Raw genomic sequence first — 22011 nt, forward strand, 5'->3', positions numbered from 1 at the left:
ATAGTACAAAGATGCATTTATGAAAGCAAACCCTGGCTACAAGTGGTGCCCACCTACAAGTAAACCTGTGAAAACTCAGCCATCCACTGTTACTAACCGGAAAAAGCTGTGGGCATTCCCATCAGAGTCTGCAAAAGATTTGCCAAGTCCTAAAAAGTTGGTAAAAACAGAAGAAATGCCTCAGCTGAACTTTGCAATGGCAGGTGAGTTTGAGATCTCTGTTGGCATCATTCTCAGTTTTTCATCTACAATAATGTTTCCAAGAATAGCAGTACGGTTATCTTTTCATTGGTAACCATATTAGCTCTCCACTCAAAATTTCTGGACCAGGCCTACATATCACTAGATCTGTTGAGGTAAAACTAAACTGAACTGTGCTTCATTAGAGTAAGTGGACTTACGTATGGGTTATATAACACCAATGGGCTATTGGATTGATTCACCAAATAATTTTATAATTGGATATATAAACATCAACCTTATTTCACCTGCAATGCTGCCTTGTTTGTAAAAATTTGATTCCACATACATGATGCCAAGAGAAAGAACTGTGTACCATAAGCTTTTGTAGATTGAGTCTGCTTCATCAGATGCATTAGCTAGTCTTAAGTGTGCTACAGGGTCCCTTTTCATACTGAATGTGACTTTTGAATCCAAATATGCGGTCTCCTAGTTACAAATGGAACATGTCTGTGTAACCACTTGATTTTGCACATTTATGTAAAAGATGATCAAGGGATTAGAGTTCCCCAGAAGTGTTTTCAAATTATATACAGATAGGCATTTACCTATTTTTCCTGAAGTATAAATTTATATTTTTGTGTATGATTAATGGTCGCATTGTATGTCTGTATATTCTAGCTTTAACATTCAAACATGTACGCTGTATACAGATAGTTGTTTTGTATCTAGGTATAGTTCTTAGCCTTCTCGATTTACATTCCTGCTCAAATAGTCAACCTTTCAAGGTTAAATGTTGGACTACATGCACATGTGGTCTCTTCCAACTCTGTTATTCAATGATTCTATTATTAACAGATAGAAATATGGAATTTGGGGAAGTCTTCTGCATCCTACGTTAGAAGATCCATATTTGCTTCTGGAAACAATGAATGGGATAGTTGCACAAATGTGTTTTTGTGCCAAATCATACTTTATGTACAAAGAAATTCTGAGGTGTGAACAAAAATAAATTGTGTGAGGTGTTGATGGTTGAAACTCATTTTTCATCCCAAAAAGCCATTTCTAGAAATATATGCGAGATATTTGCACAAAATAGTGAGGGTTTGTGCAGAAACAAAACCAAAAAACTGTGTGTTTCTAGAATATTTGAATGAAATACATTCTTTTTTCATACAAGCCTACTGTTTGCTCTAACTAAAGCCCCTACTCTAGATGGACTGACCTGTCAAATTGAGATAAATACATAATACTCCCATCCCACATAGCCAATCAAAATGAATACAATGATCAGTGATATCACAAGCCACTGAGACATGAAGAAGGAACAAAAGTACAACACTCCCTTGGTTTTCCGACCTAAGAACATAATCAATCCAGACATGCTATTTCATGAAATCGGAATGAAATAGGTCCATATAACCTTATTCCTCCATGAATGTTTGACATTACCTAGCCACCACATGAGGGAGCTGGAACACTCCTTAGTGATGTAGGTATTTCTTCCTGACATAAGAGCATCTCCACCATCCCTGGACTGACCTAGCAAGGCCCCTTCTACACTGCTATATAATCCAGATTATTTGTTTATTTATTATTTATTTATGACATTTATAGCCCGCCTTTCTCAACCATACGGTGACTCAAGGCGGGTTACAGATTGGCACAATTCAGTGCCAGATAGTCTACATTATCAAAGCAGATAGTCCACATTATTTGCTTTGAACTGGATGATATGAGCCTGCGCAGCCATATAACCCAGTTCAAAGCATACAATCTGGATTTTATATGGCAGTGTAGAAGGGGCCTAAGTCTGCTTCTTCTGGACATTATTAGTCTAAAGCAGCAAGCATCTTGTCTACATTATCGGGACACAATTAAAACTGTTCCCAAGAGATTTAACCAGAAGAAAAACAGGATACTTCCTTGAAGCATTAAGATAATGGTGGGATCATGTTCTTTGTCATCACAAGGAACTTTATCTTTGAAGTACCTAGCAGATGTATCACAATAGGGTAGCAGGTATTCTACTCCTAATCTCTATGAGCCTGATTCCAACAGGATCCTCACCACTTCAGTCATGTCTGCTGGCCAACACATCCTTTGCTATCAGTCGGACCATTTTTGTGGTCTTGGTGTAGTCATTATGCCCCCAAAAGCAATGTTTTCTCCACTCTGCAGTTGGAAAAGGCAGATATAACAGACAGGTTTGGGGTGGAGAAAGTTCATATGACCCACTAAAATACTTTTCCCTGTCCTCATTCCTCCCCTCCATTTTAAATTGCTATTTGACATACTATTTGATCACTTTTTGCATCCAAAGTTACATATAAGTATAGTCATTTCACTCTTATTCTCCCAACTCCCTCAAAAAAAAAAAAAAAAAACATGTTGGGAGGAGAAGAATCAGTAGCCTAAAATGGTAGCCAGAAATGATAAGATAGCCATTCCAGGAATCAGAGCAGTTAGTGTGAAGGTGCAACATGGAAGCAGATTGTAAGGTAAAAACTTGTTTTTCTCACCGGTGTAGCTGCCAGCACTACATTCATAGCTCAGGTCTCTCTCTCTCTCTCTACAGACTTACAATCATCTAGAAGAAATCACGTTTCAAACTTTACATGTTTTTCCTGCTCTTTAACCTTTAAAGTTCTCAGTAGTGGAATGAGTATCTTTTTGTTGTAGGATTTTCAGGTTATCCCACCAGTGAGACACATACAATTATAGTTGTTCATATATGCTGTTTACCTCTTTTTTATTTGTTTGTTTTTCTTTAATGGAATAAGTTGGATCAAACTGCAGTAGAAAAATAAATGCAATTGTTTATAAAATAGCAAATAGTTGTTTAAGAAAAGTCAAGAATGCGTTTTCCTGAAACATGTTTAAAGTACATTCTTTGTAAAAGCTGTAGTCTTCTTGACAATTACCTTTAACGTTGAGGGCCAGTACACTTAAGGCATTAAACCTTCTCAAAATAAAAATTTGACTGAAGTGCTTGCATATCTATTTTTCTTCCTTGACAGATCCTACACAAATGGGAGGCCTCAGTATGCTACTGTTAGCAGGAGAACATGCCTTGACTGCACAAGAAGTAAGCAATTATCTTTCCCACTTAATCCTTTCTCTAAAGGAAAGAACATTTGACAGATAGAAAGGAAAGCGATATAACCTATCTTTGCAGCTATTTGATAGGTTGTTTATCTGGGAAGGTGACATAATATAGAAACTTGTATTTTATGTCAGTTGTACAGGTACGAAACACATTCACATTTTGAAATGGCTTCTAAGAAACATGAAATGACCTATTCAGAGCAATACAGTTTTGTCTGTCTGCTTTATCTCTGCCCTCCTCCACACTGTTCAGCCAATTGGTTGCATCCCATCCCCTACTTAATTGTATTTTTCTGCCTCAGTCTATCAACTCTCATTTCATCACACTGAGATACCATTTACCTTTGTTGGGCGGTGATTTGTTCGTAGTATTGTGTATGGACAGTGTCTTTTGGTGACATTCTCACAAGCACAGAGAAATATGAACCAATGAAGTTACAGAGCTTTTTTGACATTTACAATCACTTTAAATGTTTTATATATACTATTAGATTTTAATTTTCTACTTAATACAAGCAATTGGATGAAAATGCATCTATTCAAGAACAACTCTGCTGAATTTTGATTTAGCTAGTATATTTCTATGGCCAAATCAAGAAAATGGGTTTTCAGTGAGACTATTACTTATGGCATGGTTGATGAAAGGGTCTTGTAGCAGATGGCAGATAACATTTATTATAGCATAGGCTTTCAGGAATCATTACAATATACAGTTTCATGAACTAGAACCCACTTCATTAAATACAAAAAATATCTTACATAATAACACTTTTGACATCTGTTTAGGCTCTGCAAGATATTTTGTTGTTGGGTTGCTTTGAGTTTTTCGGGCGATATGGCCATGTTCTAGTAGCATTCTCTCCTAATGTTTCACCTGTATCTATGGCAGGCATCCTCAGAGGTTTGTTCAGAGGTCTGAACAAACCTCTGAGGTTTGTTTGGTTTTCTTTTTTCTTATTTTCTTGTTACTGCTACAATATAAATCAAAATGCTGGTTTCTATTGAAATAGTTTCAATACCAAAACATTCCTACAGATTTTGAGCATCTCTTACTTTAAAATGCTCCAAAATATCATATTGTCCTCATGTGTAGCTGAGATAGTGACGCTTTTGCTTTCTACTGCTTCGATATTTAAAAAATTGTTGCATACACAAAAATATTACAAATATACCTATGTGAATTTCATGTTTAGATTTGGGCTTCATCTACAAGATACATCATTATGAACTTATGTGCGATTATAGGCATTCCAAAATCATAATTTAAAAATTCAAAATTATTCTGGTCCCAGAATATTTTGGATAGGAGATATTCAGCATTTTTTAACAATGTGTGAATTTACACGTTATTGTCTAATCCAACAGATTGTGTATATGGCATTTGTTTTGTCTCTAACTTTATAATACCCGTAATTCCACAAGTGTGTATGTGTGTGTGCACCAACTTCAGATATCTCATTAGGTGGATTCTGGCCTACATGGTTTATACATAAATATATACTATACCTTAAGGTTCTTCGCTATTGTTGATTCTATGGCTATGCAATAAGGCCATGGCTGAGCAATCTTCAAAACAAGCTTCTCTCTTTCTCTGTTAAACCTTACATTATAACGCTTGCACCTCAATTTAAAGTAATGATAGTCCGGTGTTTGCTTCCCCAGCTTTGTATGGATCCACGTATAGCCAAGAGCCATGACTCTGGTTCATGAACCAAACACATGAAGCTTTAAAGCTGGCTTCTTTTAGTACAGGCATCTTGAATTACTGCTAGATGTCAAAATTGGTTTTGTATTGGTAGTAGCAATAATATCATAGGTGTACATAATAACAAGGGCGATGCTAACAGATATGATGTCACACAGACCTTCATGAATTGGAGCCAGGTTCTTTGGATTACAGTTTGGAGAATATTTATTTATTTACCCTATTTATACCCTGCCTTTCTCAATTCCGAAGGGGACTCAAGGCGGCTTACATTATGGCAATTATTCAATGCCTTAGAGTGACAAACAACTTCAATGATATTTAAATTAAAATTAAGATTAAACATTAAAATTAATGCATATTAAACATTTAAAAGTATTACATTCAATATTAAAATCATGCCATCCATAATTGTAGTCCAGGGCAATTCTAATAGTCATTGCACATATACCATATCTATTAATACACTGCAACTATTCTCTGAAGGCTTGATCCCAAAACCACATCTTCACTTTCCTTCTGAAGGCCAGGAAGGAGGGGTGATTTAATGTCGCTGGGGAAGGAGTTCCACAGCTTAGGCGCCACCACTGAGAAGGAAGGCCCTGTCTCTCGTTCCCACCAGTCACGCCTGGACCTAGAGCAGGGCCTCCCCAGACGATCTTAATCTTCAGGGTGGTTCATAGGGGAGATACATTCAGACAAAATGATTCTTTTGGATTGTAGATCCTAAAACCTCTTAACCAGATCCTAAAACCTCTTAACCAGTAGCCTGCTGTCTGGACGATTTTGTGAGTTGTGATTCAAAAACAAATTTTTCCAAGCTCATCATCATAGGTAATAACTTGTTCTTAGTTTTGAGGTGAAGAGGTGGAATCCTGTTGGTACATTGTGCTGATAGTTGCACTTTCCCAGTGTTGCACAGCAACAGTGAGACCAAAATCAGCTGACTGTAATAAGCTTATATCTCCAAGGCCTCAGTTACTTCACGTCCAGAGAATGTTATTAGCAGATAGGGCCAATTTGCTATCCCTGATTTGCATTTAACAATCCACCGAGAAGAATTATAAAGCTTTCCTTTTTATTGAGAACATGTTTCTTTAAGATTTATTTGGTCATACTTCTGATATTTATCTACTAGACAGTTGTTAAATCAACAGTTCGACATTAAGACTCATTCACATTGCTTTCCTTTTTTACTTTTTTATTATGGGAGGGAGAATTGCCTCTTAACAAATTTGTGAGTGGGTTAACATGCTGTTCTGACATTTCAACCAGGAAAGGAAAGTGGAGAATCAGTGCTGGCATTTACACATTTGTTAATGCTATCTATATGCTTATGCTCACAGAGAACTTCACATGATTTTATAGACATTTTTCTGCACATAGCTTTGAGCTCATCCCTGTTTCTCACTTTGTGAAAGGATGAATGAGTGGAAAGTGATCTAGTATTTAGTTGTTGTTGTTTTTGTTTGTTTGCTTATTTGTTCGTTTGTTTGCTTCGATCCTTCCTTTGCTTGTTGTTTTAGTGCTGCATACAACACCAGTGGTTGGTTTGGATTGACGTGGTTATTTTAAAGAATACACAGCGGTCCCTTTGCATATGAAGCTTTCAGATCAGTGATTAGCATTTAATGTCTTTTCATTTGGCCTTTCAATGCCTTATCTTCAAACTTGGTTTTATTTTACATTTTCCAGCTCTATCCGCCTGTTATTATACACCTCATCTTAAATGTTTCTTTATCCTTTTTTTCTGTTAAATTGGCTTCCGGTTCTCTTTAGAATTCAATTTAAATTTCTCCTCTTGACTTAAAAAAGTGTTTTCATGTTCTTTTTCCTTCTTGCCTTCCAATTCTTTCATTTGGTTATATTCCTTTTATTCTTTGTATAATACTTGCCAATCCACAATCTTGCTTATTTCTTCTCATTGTCAGCTTTTACCTTTTGTTCTATGTCTTCAGAATGTGCTGCCAATGGATATTCAAGCATCTTGTGTCAGACTTGATTTCTCAGTGATATCAAAAGACCAATTTGTTTACCTATACTTTCTCCTGTTAATTAATCCTTCCTGATTTTTCTTCTTGTTTTCATTGTCCTTTCCCTCCTCCCATTATTTTTGTTGGATACATTCTTAGCTTCCAGCCAACTTTGCTTTTATCTGCCCTGTAATATTTTGATTTGAACATCCTTTACAGATTATTGACATTTTTTTTGTCATGTTAGGAATGACTTGAGAAATTGCAAGTCGCTTCTTGTGTTAAAGAATTGGCCGTCTGCAAGGATGTTGCTCAGGGGACGCCCAGATGTTTTACCATCCTGTGAGAGTTTCTCTCATGTCCCCATATGAGAAGTTGGAGCTGACAGATGGGAGCTCACCCTAATCCCCTGATTCGAACCGCCAACCTTTCGGTCATCAGTCTTCCTGGCACAAGGGTTTAACCCATTGTGTCACCGGGGACTCCATTATTGTGCTGATGATAGTGATGATGATGGAATGGGGAAAGCAATGTATTTTTGGTAGTAGCTGTATGCAATTTACAGAGTGGTTTCAACATTACATTAAGAACTACCTGTACCTGCCACGTGTTGCTGTGGCCAACCTTCTCCCCTCTTTCTTGCTTTCTTTCTTTTCTTCCTTCCCTTCCCTTTTTTCTTTCCTTCTCTCCTTTCTCCCTTCTCTTTCCCTTCCTTCCTTCCCCCCTTTTCTTTCACTTCCTTCCCCCCTTTTCTTTCACTTCCTCTTTCTCCCCTTTCTTCCTTCTCTACCTATTCTTGGACTGCAACCCCCAATAGTCCTCCTGATCGATTTATCTACCTACATACCTATCTATCTGTATCTAATCTATCTGTCTGTCTTATCTGTCTGGAGGCTTTCTGGAAGTTGCATTCCAGGAATAGGAAATAGGAAATATGCAGGAATTGGGATGCTCTCAATTAAATCTAAGGAGAAGAAAGCTTGCAGCTTGAAAGCAGTGCTTTTGGATGATCCTCCTCTCCTAAAGGATCTGGTTTAGAAAATGCTGGAAGCTGTAGTCTGGAAGAAAGTGTGGATACGCTATTGTGTGTTTTGTTTGCCAGGGGAGTCATTTTTGTGCATACACTGTAACATCGTTTTGCTTTTTTGGCTTTTTAGGTCCCTTAGCAATATTTTTCAATGTTTTTAGGAGTTATGGTCACTCGTTGGCCTGATAGGTGTATTGTGTCCAAATTTGATGTCAATTCGTCCAGTGGTTTTTGAGTTATGTTAATTCCACAAACGAACATTACATTTTTATTTATATAGATTTTACAGAGTTAATTCCTAACTATACCTTTCTGGTAACTTTTATTTTAGGTTTCTTCAAGTACCTGCTGCTCTGATGCATCTAATTCTACTGAAGGATGTATAAAGTCTCCATTGTTTCAATTTGCAGAGGTGAAGTTTTTTAAAACTTCCAAATAATGATTTAGATAACCGATTGCCCATTTTAATAGAAATTACATGTACATTCTGTATTGTATTTTATTCTACTACATTTGAAGATGTGAAAGCCAGTGTTTGAATTGAAAGTAGGTGTCGTCGTCCCCCCGCCTCCAGCCTCCCCCCCCCCTCCCCGCACACACACACATTTTCCGGGCATTTTTCTAAAAAAATGGGAGGGGAAAAACTAAAAAAAGAAGGATCCTAACGTATTCTAGAAAAAAAGTGTTAAAGATAAGATTCTGACTTATCACTACATTGCCAACAGTCAGTATTGTTGTTACGTACCTTCAAGTTTATTTATTTATTTATTTATTTTATTAAATAAATAAAATAAATAGCAAGAGGTTTTCCATTGCCTTTCTTTAACATTAAGATAATGTGTCTTGCTCAACAACACCAACTTTATTTCTATGGCTGAGTGAGGATCCAATCCCAGGATTCAATGTCCAGCAATGAGACCAGTGCATGTCAAAACTTTGCTGTACAAGAATGATTTCTAACCATACTTAACAATTGATATTCAAGAGGAACATTCAAATATTGCAGAATACATAACATTTTGAAATATTTGATCCAGGAATGCAATCTAGCCTTCCTCCAAGCATATCACATTTGCAGTGTTACAGCGAGACCTTTGCATGGCAAACCCATAGACTCGTCTTGATTGTCAGCTACTTCACATTCCTCTATTTGGGATGAGTTGGCCTATATCAAAAATTAAACTGAAATGAGATAGGAGAGATAAGCCATTTTGAGTCTCCTTGTGGAGAGGAAAAATCAGGATACAAATAAACACAATAATAATATACTCAGTTATCAGTAGCAGCCCAGTGCCCAACTGAGTAGAACCCCATTGAATTCCAGCCTGAATTTTTTTCCAGTTTTCCAAAACATTCTGCAGCAAAAATGTTACCACCCACCTCTACCATATCTTCACAATTTCCAGAAGTAGTGCATCTCATATTACTTTATGATATTACATAATTAAGAATATTTAAATAGGTATGTTCTGGATCTAAAATAAAGTTTCTTTCCTACAACCTGTTGTTGTTACTCATTTACATCCTGCCTTTCCCCCAATAATGGAACTCAAGGCAGCTAACAGCATATTTAAAACCATGCACGTTAAAAGCAATTTAAAAATATAAATGTAAAACAACTCTATGATATGTTAAAGAAACAGCTAAATATATCGAAATAATTTAATAATGTAATAGAAGCTCTTTTCTATTCTGTACTATAGTATTCTATCCTTTACTTTACTTTACTTTACTTGCACTTTATCTTTTTCCCAAGGGAGCATGGTGATGCATCGAACCCTGATAGTACAAGCTTTATTTTGATGAGGTTACCTTGGGGTTTCTATATGTAAACATCCCTTCACTGCTGTGTCATAAGGAGGGCTAACCCTTATCATATTGAATCAATAAATCATGCTGTAATAGGCTGTTCTGTACCATTTCATCCGAACAGTCTCTTGAGGTATAACTAAAGGCCGGGTATTTTGCCCATATACACATCCCCCTCAGCCTCCAGGTACAAGGAAGGAAATGTTTAGGCCAGGAATTCAAAGATGTGATGAACAGCAATTTCCATTATCACAGCAGCACTTTTTCCAGCCTGGGACTTGCTACAGATTGTGTTTTATTAACCTTTCAGATACACAGGTATTCATGGGATACAATTAACCTTTAATAAGTCCCACTGAAATTAGTGGGGCCTGAATATGTTCAGCTAAATCCCTTTCTATCCAGGAATGTCCAATAAAGGATTCCCCCTGCAGGAAGTAGCCAAGCCTTGAAGTTGCAAGTCTATTCAATGCTAATCAAGGTGATCAGTTGCAACATTCACACTTGCCTCAAGCAGACAAGAGTTCTTTCTTCCACCCTGGACATTCCACAGATATATAAACCCCACTTGCCTTGTTTCTAAGGATGCCTGCCATAGATGTGGGTGAAACGTCAGGAGAGAAAGCTTCTGGAATATGGCCATACAGCCCAGAAAACTCACATCAGCCCAGTGATTCCAGCCATGAAAGCCTTCAACAATACATAGGACTTACTGGGTTGTTGTAGGTTTTTTCCATACAGCCCAAAAAACCTACAACAATCCAGTGATTGATTCTGGCCATGAAAGCCTTTGGGAATACATAGGACTTAGATTGCAGCCCCAGCGAAGTAATTTCCAATAGATTCTCTTTTGCCTCATACCAGAAAACAGAAAATGTGAGGATAATTAGTGTGATCCAGTCAGTGTTAACCATTTTTAAATCACCACTTACTTCAATGGGAAAGTGTGTAATTTTAAGCCCCATTGATTTTATTTTAAATGTTGAGCATGTACATAAATCTTACCTGTTGAAATCAGTGGAATCTACAAGTGTTTAACTTCAGCACGATCTGGTTCATTATTGCCTTAAAAACATTTCAGAAATTCATAATCTTCCAAATGAGTTTTGCCCCAGACTGTAGAGACTACCATTAATTATACAGTAGCATAGAATTTCCAACTGGCACACTGGAGCTTTCCAGTGCTGAAAATCATAAGGCTCCAGCCTAATACTTAGGACTTGTAAGTGGTTCCTTTGAAGCCAGTGGGGTTTACTTCCAACTAAGTAGTTTTGAAATAATATTGCTTATTTTCATCCAGAAATGTTAATGCCTTCATTCAGCATGGCACTGTTCATTTTAATACTTTGTATGCAATTAGCATGTTTAGTTCAGAAGCTTAATTTAATTCTGTCAACACAAGAAATCAAAGCCTTCGGCTTAGCTGCAAGCAACATGATACTTCGGTTGGTATTACCTTCTTCACTTTTCTTTCTCTCGTTACATTGATTTTGGTAGAGGTTTGCATAATAAAAATAATGCTGATATTTTTACAGTTTACAATTTACCAGTCCCTTAAGAAAGTGACTTTTTCATACTGCTCTGAGTCCTGAGGGGACACAAATACAATAGGTTTTTTGATGTTTCAGAGATGCTGACATTTGATGCTCAAATGGTTATCTCTTTTTTTATGTATTTCCTCTAGATTTCCTCTAGCCCATCCCAACCAGATGCCCCTGCAGATTCAAAAGAAAGCAATGAATCAGCTCTCTTTCATATTTCAGAGGTACAAAATTTTAAACTTTTTAAAAGAAATAGTTCAGTGTAATGTAATATGCAGAGCCATTGCAGCAAACTGGCTTCAAATGTTAATTCCGACAATAAAGATGAAAGACTCTATCCTGTTGGTTAGTTCCAGAGTGTACCCACTGAGTCTATAGGACTGGTCCAGTTACATTGAGGGATATGATTTAAACCATAAACTGATAGTACTATCTCTATGTCCATAATACATCTAAAACAAGAGTTGACTGCTGTGAATTCTTTGTGAATTCAGGTTCATGTTTTTATATTGATATAATTTTAAATTAATTCTAAGTTGTTTGTGTAATTCGATTTGACTTGTGGACTTAATTCGATTTATATATTTATTTATTTTGGGTACTGGGTGGTCTGTCAATGTATTTGTTTGTAGTTGTTTATTCATTCAGTCACTTCCGACTCTTCGTGACCTCATGGACCAGCCCACGCCATGGCTCCCTGTTGGCCGTCACCATCTCCAGCTCCTTCAAGGTCAAGCCAATCACTTCAAGGTTACCATCCATCCATCTTGCCCTTGCTCTGCCCCTCTTCCCTTTTCCTTCCATTTTCCCCAGCATCATTATCTTCTCCAAGCTTTCCTGTCTTCTCATTATGTGGCCAAAGTACTTCATCTTTGCCTCTAATATCCTTCCTTCCAGTGAGCAATCTGGCATTATTTCCTGGAGGGTGAACTGTTTTGATCTTCTTGCGGTCCAAGGCACTCTCAGAATTTTCCTCCAACACCACAGTTCAAAAGCATCTATCTTCCTTCACTCAGCCTTCCTTATGGTCCAGCTCTCACATCCATAGGTTGCTATGGGGAATACCATTGTTTAAACTATGCAGATCTTTGTTACCAGTGCAGTGTCTCTACTCTTCACTATTTTATCAAGATTGGTCATTACTCTCCTCCCAAGAAGTAAATGTTTTTTTATTTCCTGGCTGCCGTCCGTGTCTGCAGTAATCTTCACACCTAGAAATACAAAGTCTGTCACTGCCTCCACGCTTTCTCCCTCTATTTGCAAGTTATAAATCAGTCTGGTTGCTATAATCTTGGTGTTTTCGATGTATAATTGCAACCTAGCTTTTGCACTTTCTTCTTTCACCTTGGTTAGAAGGCTACTCAGGTCCTCCTCACTTTTGGCCATCAAAGTGATATCATCTGCATATCTAAGGTTGTTAATGTTTCATCCAGCAATTTTAACTCCATCCTTGGATTCGTCAAGCCTTGCATGTCGCAAGATGTGTTCTACATACAAGTTGAATAGGTTGCTGGAATCTGCCCTGAGTCCCCTCAGGGAGATAGGGCAGAATGGAAACAAAGCTATTTATTTATTTATTTATTTCAGAGTTGTTGTGAGTCGTACCGCAATTTTGCTATTCCGATCAATATTTTTAAACCGTAACCTGATAGGGTTGTCTTTATGAGCATAATACATCTAAGACAGTTAAAATGGACTCTTTAGGTTCATTCCGGACCATTGTTGTGAGTCATACCTCAGTGTTGCTATATATAGAAGCTTATTGTCCCCTTGTGTTATTTTCTCTCATAATTGTTTCTCTTATCATCCATTTCCCTACTTCAACATTCGTTATTTCATCACAGCTTTCTTTGTTCTACTTTTATGTACTAAATTTGCAAATATGCAGCTGGCTAATGTAATCTTCTTTCATTTAATGTGGTGAAATAGCCATTCCTTACTGTTACAACAGTTTTAATTTGGCCCCTGTGGACCAATTCCTTTGTGATTCTGATACAAATGAGCAAATCATCAGATACAGAGGATACCAAAACATAATCTGATATTCAAATTTGTTTTGAGAAGGAAACACTTCTTACCTTCCAGCAGTCATTCTTTTCCAGTCCTTTCTGTCTGTATTTGTTTGCTTATTTACTGTATTTCTGTCCCGCTCTATCTCACCACAAAGGGGACTCAGAGTTGCTTACATTTTGGCAAAATCAATGCCGCATATTCAAATAAATATACCAAACAATACAATACATAAGCAGTTAAACAGATAAAACATATAAATACCATAAAAACTATTAAAACATGATGCCGTCCTACGCCTGATTGCATAGCCAAGTGTTCTCTTTTTTCCTGAAAACCAGGAAGAGGGTATTTTCTTAATGTTAATAATATTAATATTTTCCTAATATTAATGATCTTAGTATAAGGAAAACATAAAGATTAAAAAGCTAAATCTCGTTTAAAACTGCCTCTACTAATGTGCTCCATTTCCAGATTTTCTCCAGGTTACAAAAAAGCCAAGATGAAAATTTCAAAATGAAGGATTACATATATCCTCCTACATTTGCCATTTCTCTCTAGCTAGCAAGCCTTCACTTGCCACCCCTCAAACATGAATTAATATTATGAAGTACCATAAGCTTCATAGCAGGTAGTTTATTTTGAGGCTCTAGCTGACTTGACCTATTCTCAAAGGCTGGTACAGCAGCAGCAGCCCACTGAAGGGGCTAAAAGGATTAAGTTAACTGAAACTTAAAATTAAACTGTGTTTATTTCATCCTATAATTGAAAAATAACTTTAATTTGTATGAAATTACAAATGATGCAGACTCAAAATTGCTTTGTAGCCTAGAGCACTAGACTCCTTCGTCATTTAACTAGAAAAATTATGTATGAGTTGCTTCAAGGTTAATTAATGTAGCACAAATAAATAGTCCAGCTGATGGCACATGGCTTTGTCATAAGTTAGGCAGAGTAAAATGGGAAACGGTGCAGAATGGTGTTGAGGCACCATGCTAGGGAATTAACTTTCTTAGTGGTATTGGAGGGTGGTGGCAGCAACTGAAGGAGAAAGCTACCAGCTTTATTCCTCTTGTATTGTCGAAGGCTTTCATGGCTGGAATCACTAGGTTCTTGTGGGTTTTTTCGGGCTATAGAGCCATGTTCTAGAGGCATTTCTCCTGACGTTTCACCTGCATCTATGGCAAGCATCCTCAGAGGTAGAGGTCTGTTGGAATTAGGACAATGGGTTTATATATATCTGTGGAATGGCTGGGGTGGGGCAAGGAGCTCTTCCCTGCTGCAGTTAGGTGTGAATGTTCAGCTGATCACCTTCATTAGCATTTGAAGGCCTGCCTGCGCCTGGGAAAATCTGTTGCTGGGAGGTGTTAATCTGTGCCTGGTTTTTTCCTCTCTGTTGTTTAGCTGTTATAATTTTATTCCTCTTGTTTCTTGAGTACCTGCCCTCCAGGTATCGGGGATCCAATAAATCAAGGGATAGGTGGCCTGTACCACAGTGTCTTGTCTTCTGATTAAGGAAGTTCACTTTTCCAAGAATCATCTGAGAACATCACGTAAAATCTTTTACCCAAAGATACTCTGAAATTTCTTTTAAAAATACATCTATTTCTTTTAAATTGTTGGACAGTTGGCCTACTCAGACCCCAAGAAATTACTTATTAAAAGCAGCATATTATGCAGCTCATTATATTAGCAATAATACATTAAATTGCTCTGTGTGACCTCTTTAGTTGGTATTTTTTATTTCTTGTTTGGGGAAAAAATCAATCTAAAAAGTAAGGCGGTGACCTGAAATTTGGGGGGGGGGGGAGCAACCCCCTTCCCCCGAATAATGAGAAAAAGCAACAAGCAAACATTAGTCATTTTCTGAAAAAATGACATTGTGAGCCATGTTATTTTGTTCAAGGACTTTTGTTATATCCCTTTAATTGCAAAAGTAATGTGGTACAGGTACTCCCAAGATCATAGTTCTGGGATCCTCAAACTTTTTAATCAGAGAACCAGTTCATAATCACTAAGGCTGTTGTGGGACCGGACTATAGTTTTTTAAAAAGCACACCTTATTTGTAGTGCAAAAAACATGAAAGGACAATACAATATTTAAGATTAAGAACAATTGTAACCAACACAAACATACCAGTATTTCAGTGGGAAGTGTGAGCTTGCTTTTGGCTGCTGAGATAGTCAAATTAATTAGGATTGTTATTATTATTATTATTATCTTTATTTATAACCCCATCTTTCTCGCTGTGGGGACTCAAGGCAGCTAGCACCACAAACTAAACAAGTTTTAAAGATCCAATACATACGTTAAAAGACGATTAAATAATAATGGGGTTAAAACAGAATTAAAATACAGTAAATACACTAAAATGGACTTTTAAAAAACATATTCCCCCCAATCCTACCCACTTCCCCAAAACTTGTCCCAAATGCTCCTAGACATAAAAAGGTCTTGACCTGATAGCGAAAGGCCAGCAGGGATGGGGCCATCCCGATCTCTCTTGGGAAGGGGTTCCACAGTCTGGGACACGTCCACCATCTTCCCACCAAGTGCACTTGAGCAGTTGGTGAGACCAAGAGAAGGCCCTCTCCAGTAGATCATAGGTGTCTCCCAGGTGCATAGAAAGAGATACAGTCCTTCAGGGCTTTGTAGGTCAAAACTAGCACTTTGAATTGTGCTCTGAAATGTGTTGGCAGCCAGTGGAGCTGTTGCAACAAAGACGTTGTTTGATACCTGTAGCTAGTCCCAGTTAGCAGTCTGGCTGCTGCTCTTTGGACCAACTGAAGTTTCTGAACACCTTTCAGAGCCAGACCCATGTAGAGTGCATTGCAGTAGTCGAATGGGGATGTAGCCAAAGCATGTTCTTTTTCCCCTTTTTAAAAATAAATTTTATTATTATTTATAATCAAACGAAAAACAATGGTATACATTTACAAAGAGAGCACACAACATACAGAGACAGTAACAAACACAGTAGATAATACATTACTTCCATCCCTGCTCACTATTGTATCTACACCTTGTAATACCGAACCCTATAAGTTCCTTAAATAGTTCCCCTTGTGGCTTCCTTAAAGTCAGCTTTTGCCTTCTTTCCAAGACATGCGAAGGCCAGCCACCATTTGTTTACAAATTATTCATTATTTTACCTCAAAATCTGTTAGACAGCTTGACCGATTGTACCCAATTTATTAATTTTTCTTTCCAATCTCTCTTAATTCTCTTTCTTCCTTCCATGATTTAGCTATAACCATTCTTGCTGCTACAAAGCTATATTAGCATATTTTTTGTCTTCCTGGTTAATGCCTTCCCTGAATAGACCTAGAAGGCACATTGCTGGGCTTTTCTTGGCCGTATTGGTGAGCATGTTATTTGTTTCCATGACTTTCCCCTTTCCAAAATTATGATACTATCAGGCATGACCATCAGGCATGGAAAAAGGTACCCTTCTGTTTTTCACAACAGCAACACTCTCCTCCGTGGGTTTTGTCCATTTTAGTTAATAACTCTAGAGTTACATAGCTTCTGTAAAATGTTTTGTATAAGTTCTCTCTAATGGACCCTGCTATTGAAAATTTAAATCCTTTTTTCCAGAGATATTCCCATTTCTCTAATTCTATGTTTTTCTCCAAATCTTTGGGCCAAGAAATCATAGCAGGTTTTATTCTGTTGTCTTCTAGATTATATTCTAGAATGTATTTATATAATCTGGAAATTAGGCCCTTCTTTCCCATATCGAAAATGCACTCCAACTTGGATTTCTTTTCCTCAAACACTACTTTAGCATCTTTTGTAAATCTATTGTGTAGTTGGTAAGACTGAAACCAAGGCATATTCCACCATGGCCAAATCTGAGTTCTCCAGAAACAGGCCTAGCAGGCGCACTAGTTTCAACTATGCAAAAGGACTCCTGATCACTGCTAATACCTGGCCCTCCAGATTCATAACCAAATCCAGGAGTATTCCCAAACTGCTGTTGCGTGCCTTCAAGAAGTTTCAGACTTAGGATGACCCTGAGTCTAAAGTTTAGGCTGGGGAGTCAGGTAAAGGACCTTGGAAGGCTGCATCTGGCTCACAGGCCTTAGTTTGAGGACCCATCTTAGCCTGTCAGCACCATGTTCTGTTTGTATCCTAGGAAAAACAATATGTAGCAGAACGTAGTGAACATGCTGATGAAAAATAGTGGGCATTCATATATTTTTAAAGATAAGAGGCTTTCTTTTGTGCCAAGTTCAGTAGGGAAATGGAATACAGTTATTTTCTCTGGAATAGAGGGATGCTACAAACATTGAACTTCCTTACTATATCTGTTCCTTTTTCTCAGGGCTGCAGTTGTGCATCACCAAGCACTTGACTCACATCCCTGTCTTTCTTTTCTGGAGAAAAGGTTGTTTTTACTCTGCATATGACACTGCCTATGTTCCTTTAAATCTTTTAAGAGAGAAACACTCAACTTTCCAAACTGTATCTTATGTATTTATTTCAGCTAGCAGCACCCATTTTACTTTTTTTATTGCAAAGATACTATTCTCTCCCAACGTCTTCGGTGGATTTTCAGTGTCATAACTATCCTTCCCTCTTTTGGTTGTTGTGTGCATTTCTTCCCTTCTCCTATGCGCCCCAACTAAAATGTTATTGTTGTTATACACTTTAAGAATGTCATACTGAGAAAAATATTAACTACACATTGTGAGAAGGAAGCAGTCAGTAGCAGGCAGGCAGGCAGGCAGGCAGGGAGTGAAAACTGCCCAGTGCCTGTAGATATGCAAATATCCAGTCGCACAACAGCCTTGTGTGATGATGCTGGGGATGATGCTCATTGCGCTGAAGCCCACGGTGCCTGGGGAATCTTGGCAACCATCCCAGACAGCTTTTCTGTTCAGCTTGGGTGTTCTGCATATGTTCCCTTCCTCTTTATTTCTCTCTCAGCAGGAGAGAATAATATTGAATCTTTGTGAAAGGAATGATACCATCAAGTGTATGTGTCATTCATAATGGACAGCCTTTGGCGCAGGCACAAAAGTCCCCTGTCAGTCATACACAATCCATTATAGAGCCTGACACTCTTCACTGCAGACCCACTAAGTTTATCACCTCTTTGTTTATTCAGTAACCACAGTTTTCCTAGTTAAAGCAAATGAGGTAGCTAATGGGGAAGGTGTTACTTCTTCTCTTTCTGAACTGTGACATCAGTTCAAGCAGAATAATGTTCTGCTCTCCCATTGTATCCCATGGAATTTTAGGGTCCACAGTAAAATCCAAGGACAGTTAAAATAACAACGGCAACATCTATATGGGTTATGTTGCTTTTGAGAAATTAAAATGTCTCCAGAGGCAGCCCTATGCCTGGTGCCTGCTTGTTCACATTAGTTTAAAAAATGTATCTCTTGTGTTATAGTTGGGGAGTCCTGAACATATGAAGCACTGCAGGAAGTCTGCGCTCTTCCAGTTGGCTGAGGTAAGGTGCCCTTTTCATTTCAAAACTGTGTATTTTTTATTGTATTTTGCAACTGAAGACTGGGGAAAGTTGGCATCAGAAGTGTCAGTAGCAAAAAGAAGAGTTATTTAGTGAAATGAGTTATTTAGTGAAGGCTTATATATTAGAACACTGACATCAATAAATTTAAGATGTATATGCAGTCTAAAGATGTTGTCAAAGGCTTTCATGGCTGGAATCAATGCATTGCTGTGAGTTTTCTGGGCTGTATGACTATGTTCCAAAAGCATTCTCTCCTGACATTTCATCCACATCTATGGCAGGCATTAGGATGCCTGCCATAGATGTGGGTGAAACGTCAAGAGAGAATGCTTCTGGAACAAGGCCATACACCCCAGAAAACTCACAGCAACCCAGTCTAAAAATATATTTGACATCATGTGTAAATGATAGGAAAAAACAGATTTTCACATTGTCACAGCTTGTTAGTAATATTTGTAAAGGAAGCAACTAAAGAGCAGCCTTCCACAGCATACTACCCTTCAGATCTTTTGGCCATGCTGACATTGAGACAATGGCAAATGTAGTCCAATACATCTGAATGGTACCAGATTAGAAAAGAAGGCTGCAGAGAGACTGGCATTTGGGAGCTTTTGTCTGACCACATTTGAAACGGCAAATGTGTCAATGAGGTTTGTTATATATGCCATACCATAAATAGTAAAGACTGTGTTGGGCATGCTGCTAAAATACAAAGAATCATCTTCTCTGCAACATTTTGGGGCAGTCCCACATATTTTATAGGACTTGTCTCCTACATTTTCTTGGATGTCATATAAGGACAGGAGAGTTAATTTAATGTGTCAGCCACATTGAAGTTTCAGTCTTCAAGTCAGGATTTATAGCAATAATTATTCTCCTTATAGTAAGTGAATAATTAAACAGCTAATTAAAAGCAAACAATCTATTTGGTCTAGGAGCTCTAAATGCTCCTTCTATCCTGAGAAGTTGAGAAGGATGCCCATCCATCACACACATACCCCTTGCTGCACTCATTCACTATGCCTTCATTCTTCACGTTTTCCCATCAAGTTAGGCTATATAGATATTTGCTGTTTCAATTGAGAAAAACAGAAAACGTTGAATGTTGACTATAGATAAAGTGGGAGAAACTGCATTCTGTTGGAAGTCTACACAGCGTTAAATTAAAAATGCATGCATTGATGCAAGCCCTGACCTCCTGGTTCTGTTTTTTTCAGGTGAAAACTGGGTATGTGGCAAGCTTGGAAATAAATCACAGTCATACTCAATACTCAGTGTATACTACATTGTTTAAAATACATTCAAAGTGGCCCATGAAAGTGCAACTGCTATAGTTACCATTATAATACCTTGTGATTTTAACTCAAGTACCATTCACTTCCAACTTTCCAAATGTTTAAATAATAATAACATAAATCAGTAGGACAATTCACAGGATCAAATATGGATACTGTATTTTTCAGCATAATAAACGACCCCCAACTTTTCCATTTAAAATATAGTTAGGGATATGGTCGCTGTATAACACTACCCCTCTTGCCAGCCCCTCCAGGCCCCAAAGCCTCCTTGGCCTTGAGGAGGCTTCCCAGCTCCACAGAGGCGGCCTCCCCTCCCCTCCACCAGCAACCAGGTCCTCCGCAACCCAGCCAACTACCGCTCTACTTACTGTTTTGGGTCCGGGCACTTGAGAAAACAAGATGGAGGCTCCAAAATACTAGGCGAGGGAGGCAGGCATCTGCCCTCCCGCTGGAGCAGGGCACCCAAAGCAGCTGCTATTGCTGCGCTCCTCCAGTGCTGCTGGGCTGCCCACTGCCAGGCTTCAGCCTTCCCAAGGGGCTCCTCCACGCCTCGACTGACAGTGCAGCCACGGATGAGGAGGTGATGCAAGGCTGGAAGCCACTGGGCGATGGAGAGGAGAAGCTGCCTGGAAGACTGGAGCCAGCTGCTTTGGACGCCCTGCTCCAGTGGCGGGAGTGCAGCTGCCCGCCTCCCTCACCTGGTATTTTGGAGCATCCATCTTTTTATACCCGGTGTATAAGATGACCCCTGACTTCTGAGAGGATGGTCCAGGGTTTAAAAGTTGGCTTATACGCAGGAAAATACGGTAATATTACATTACACAAAACGTGAGTGAATCATGGAATTCACTTATGTGTTCATTAAACACAGAGCTTGGAAAAGTTACTTTTTTGTACTTTAACTTTCTTAATCCATGTTGGCTTAAGGAGTATGGAAGTAATAATTTAAGAAATTGCATTCTGAACGTCTTGAGTAGGCAAGGATATATTCAAAATCTCAACAACAAAAAATAAGCATGTAGTGGAAATGTCACAAATTCATACTTGTCGTTTAGCTCTTTATTCTCTATTTCAGCTTCAAATACAAATGCTATAATTTAAATTGACTGACATCAAAATGTAAATAACGTGGACATTATTTTCTTTAGTGCCTACTAACACTTCTCTTTCTAGTTTAAATATAACTGTTTAGACCTTGAGAAACATTTGTTCTGTATTTTAACAGTATCCTTCGGCATGCTCCAATTCATGAATGTTTACCCAAGAAACATGCCATGCCTGAAAGCCATCCCTCTGATGCACTTCCAGCACTTTATAAAACAATATTTTTTTATATATAACTAGCTTGGGGACCCGGCGTTGCCCGGGTTATTAGAGAAAGTGGGTAATGGCGGTTCTGTATGCCAAGTTTGGTCTTTACTGGTCTTTGGATAATGGCAGCATTATTTTCAGGAAGTGAGTGAAGGTACTTGAAGTCCCATCATCCATGGGCCACCCTGCTACAAACAGCAGCAGGATATAGAGTGGGTCATGGGGGCTCTGTGTGCCAAGTTTGGTCTTTATCAGTCATTAGATGAGGGTGGCAGTGGTGTCAGTAAGTGAGTGAAGGTATTGCAAGTCCCATCATCCAAATTCCATCCCCTTTCAAACTGCAGCAGGATGTAGAGTGGATCATGGGGGCTCTGTGTGCCAAGTGTGGTCTTGATTGGTCATTAGAAGAGGGTTGCAGCAATCTTTGGAAGGGAGTGGAGGTACTTGAAGTCCCATCATCCATGGTCTGTCCTCCTCCAAACTGCACCAGGATGTAGAGTGGGTCATTGGTGCTCCATGTGCCAAGTTTAGTCTTCATTAGTCATTGGCGAGGGTCTCAGTGGTCT

At 38.4% G+C, this 22011-nt stretch overlaps 1 protein-coding gene across 8 annotated transcripts in view; it reads left to right on the forward strand.

Moving 5' to 3' along the window:
• The window catches only part of BBX (BBX high mobility group box domain containing), a 137607-nt gene that overhangs the window by 86618 nt on the left and 28978 nt on the right, over positions 1-22011 (forward strand). For 7 of the 8 annotated variants that reach the window (XM_060770668.2, XM_060770667.2, XM_060770671.2 and 4 more), the window contains 5 exons: positions 5-203; positions 3201-3268; positions 8325-8405; positions 11487-11567; positions 18756-18815. In XM_060770668.2, the coding sequence (XP_060626651.2) occupies positions 5-203; positions 3201-3268; positions 8325-8405; positions 11487-11567; positions 18756-18815 (489 nt within the window). The remainder of the gene's footprint in view (positions 1-4; positions 204-3200; positions 3269-8324; positions 8406-11486; positions 11568-18755; positions 18816-22011) is intronic. The other variant, XM_060770672.2, reaches the window with a different exon arrangement.

Source organism: Anolis sagrei, chromosome 3 (assembly GCF_037176765.1).
Source record: "Anolis sagrei isolate rAnoSag1 chromosome 3, rAnoSag1.mat, whole genome shotgun sequence".
NCBI lineage: Eukaryota > Metazoa > Chordata > Lepidosauria > Squamata > Dactyloidae > Anolis > Anolis sagrei.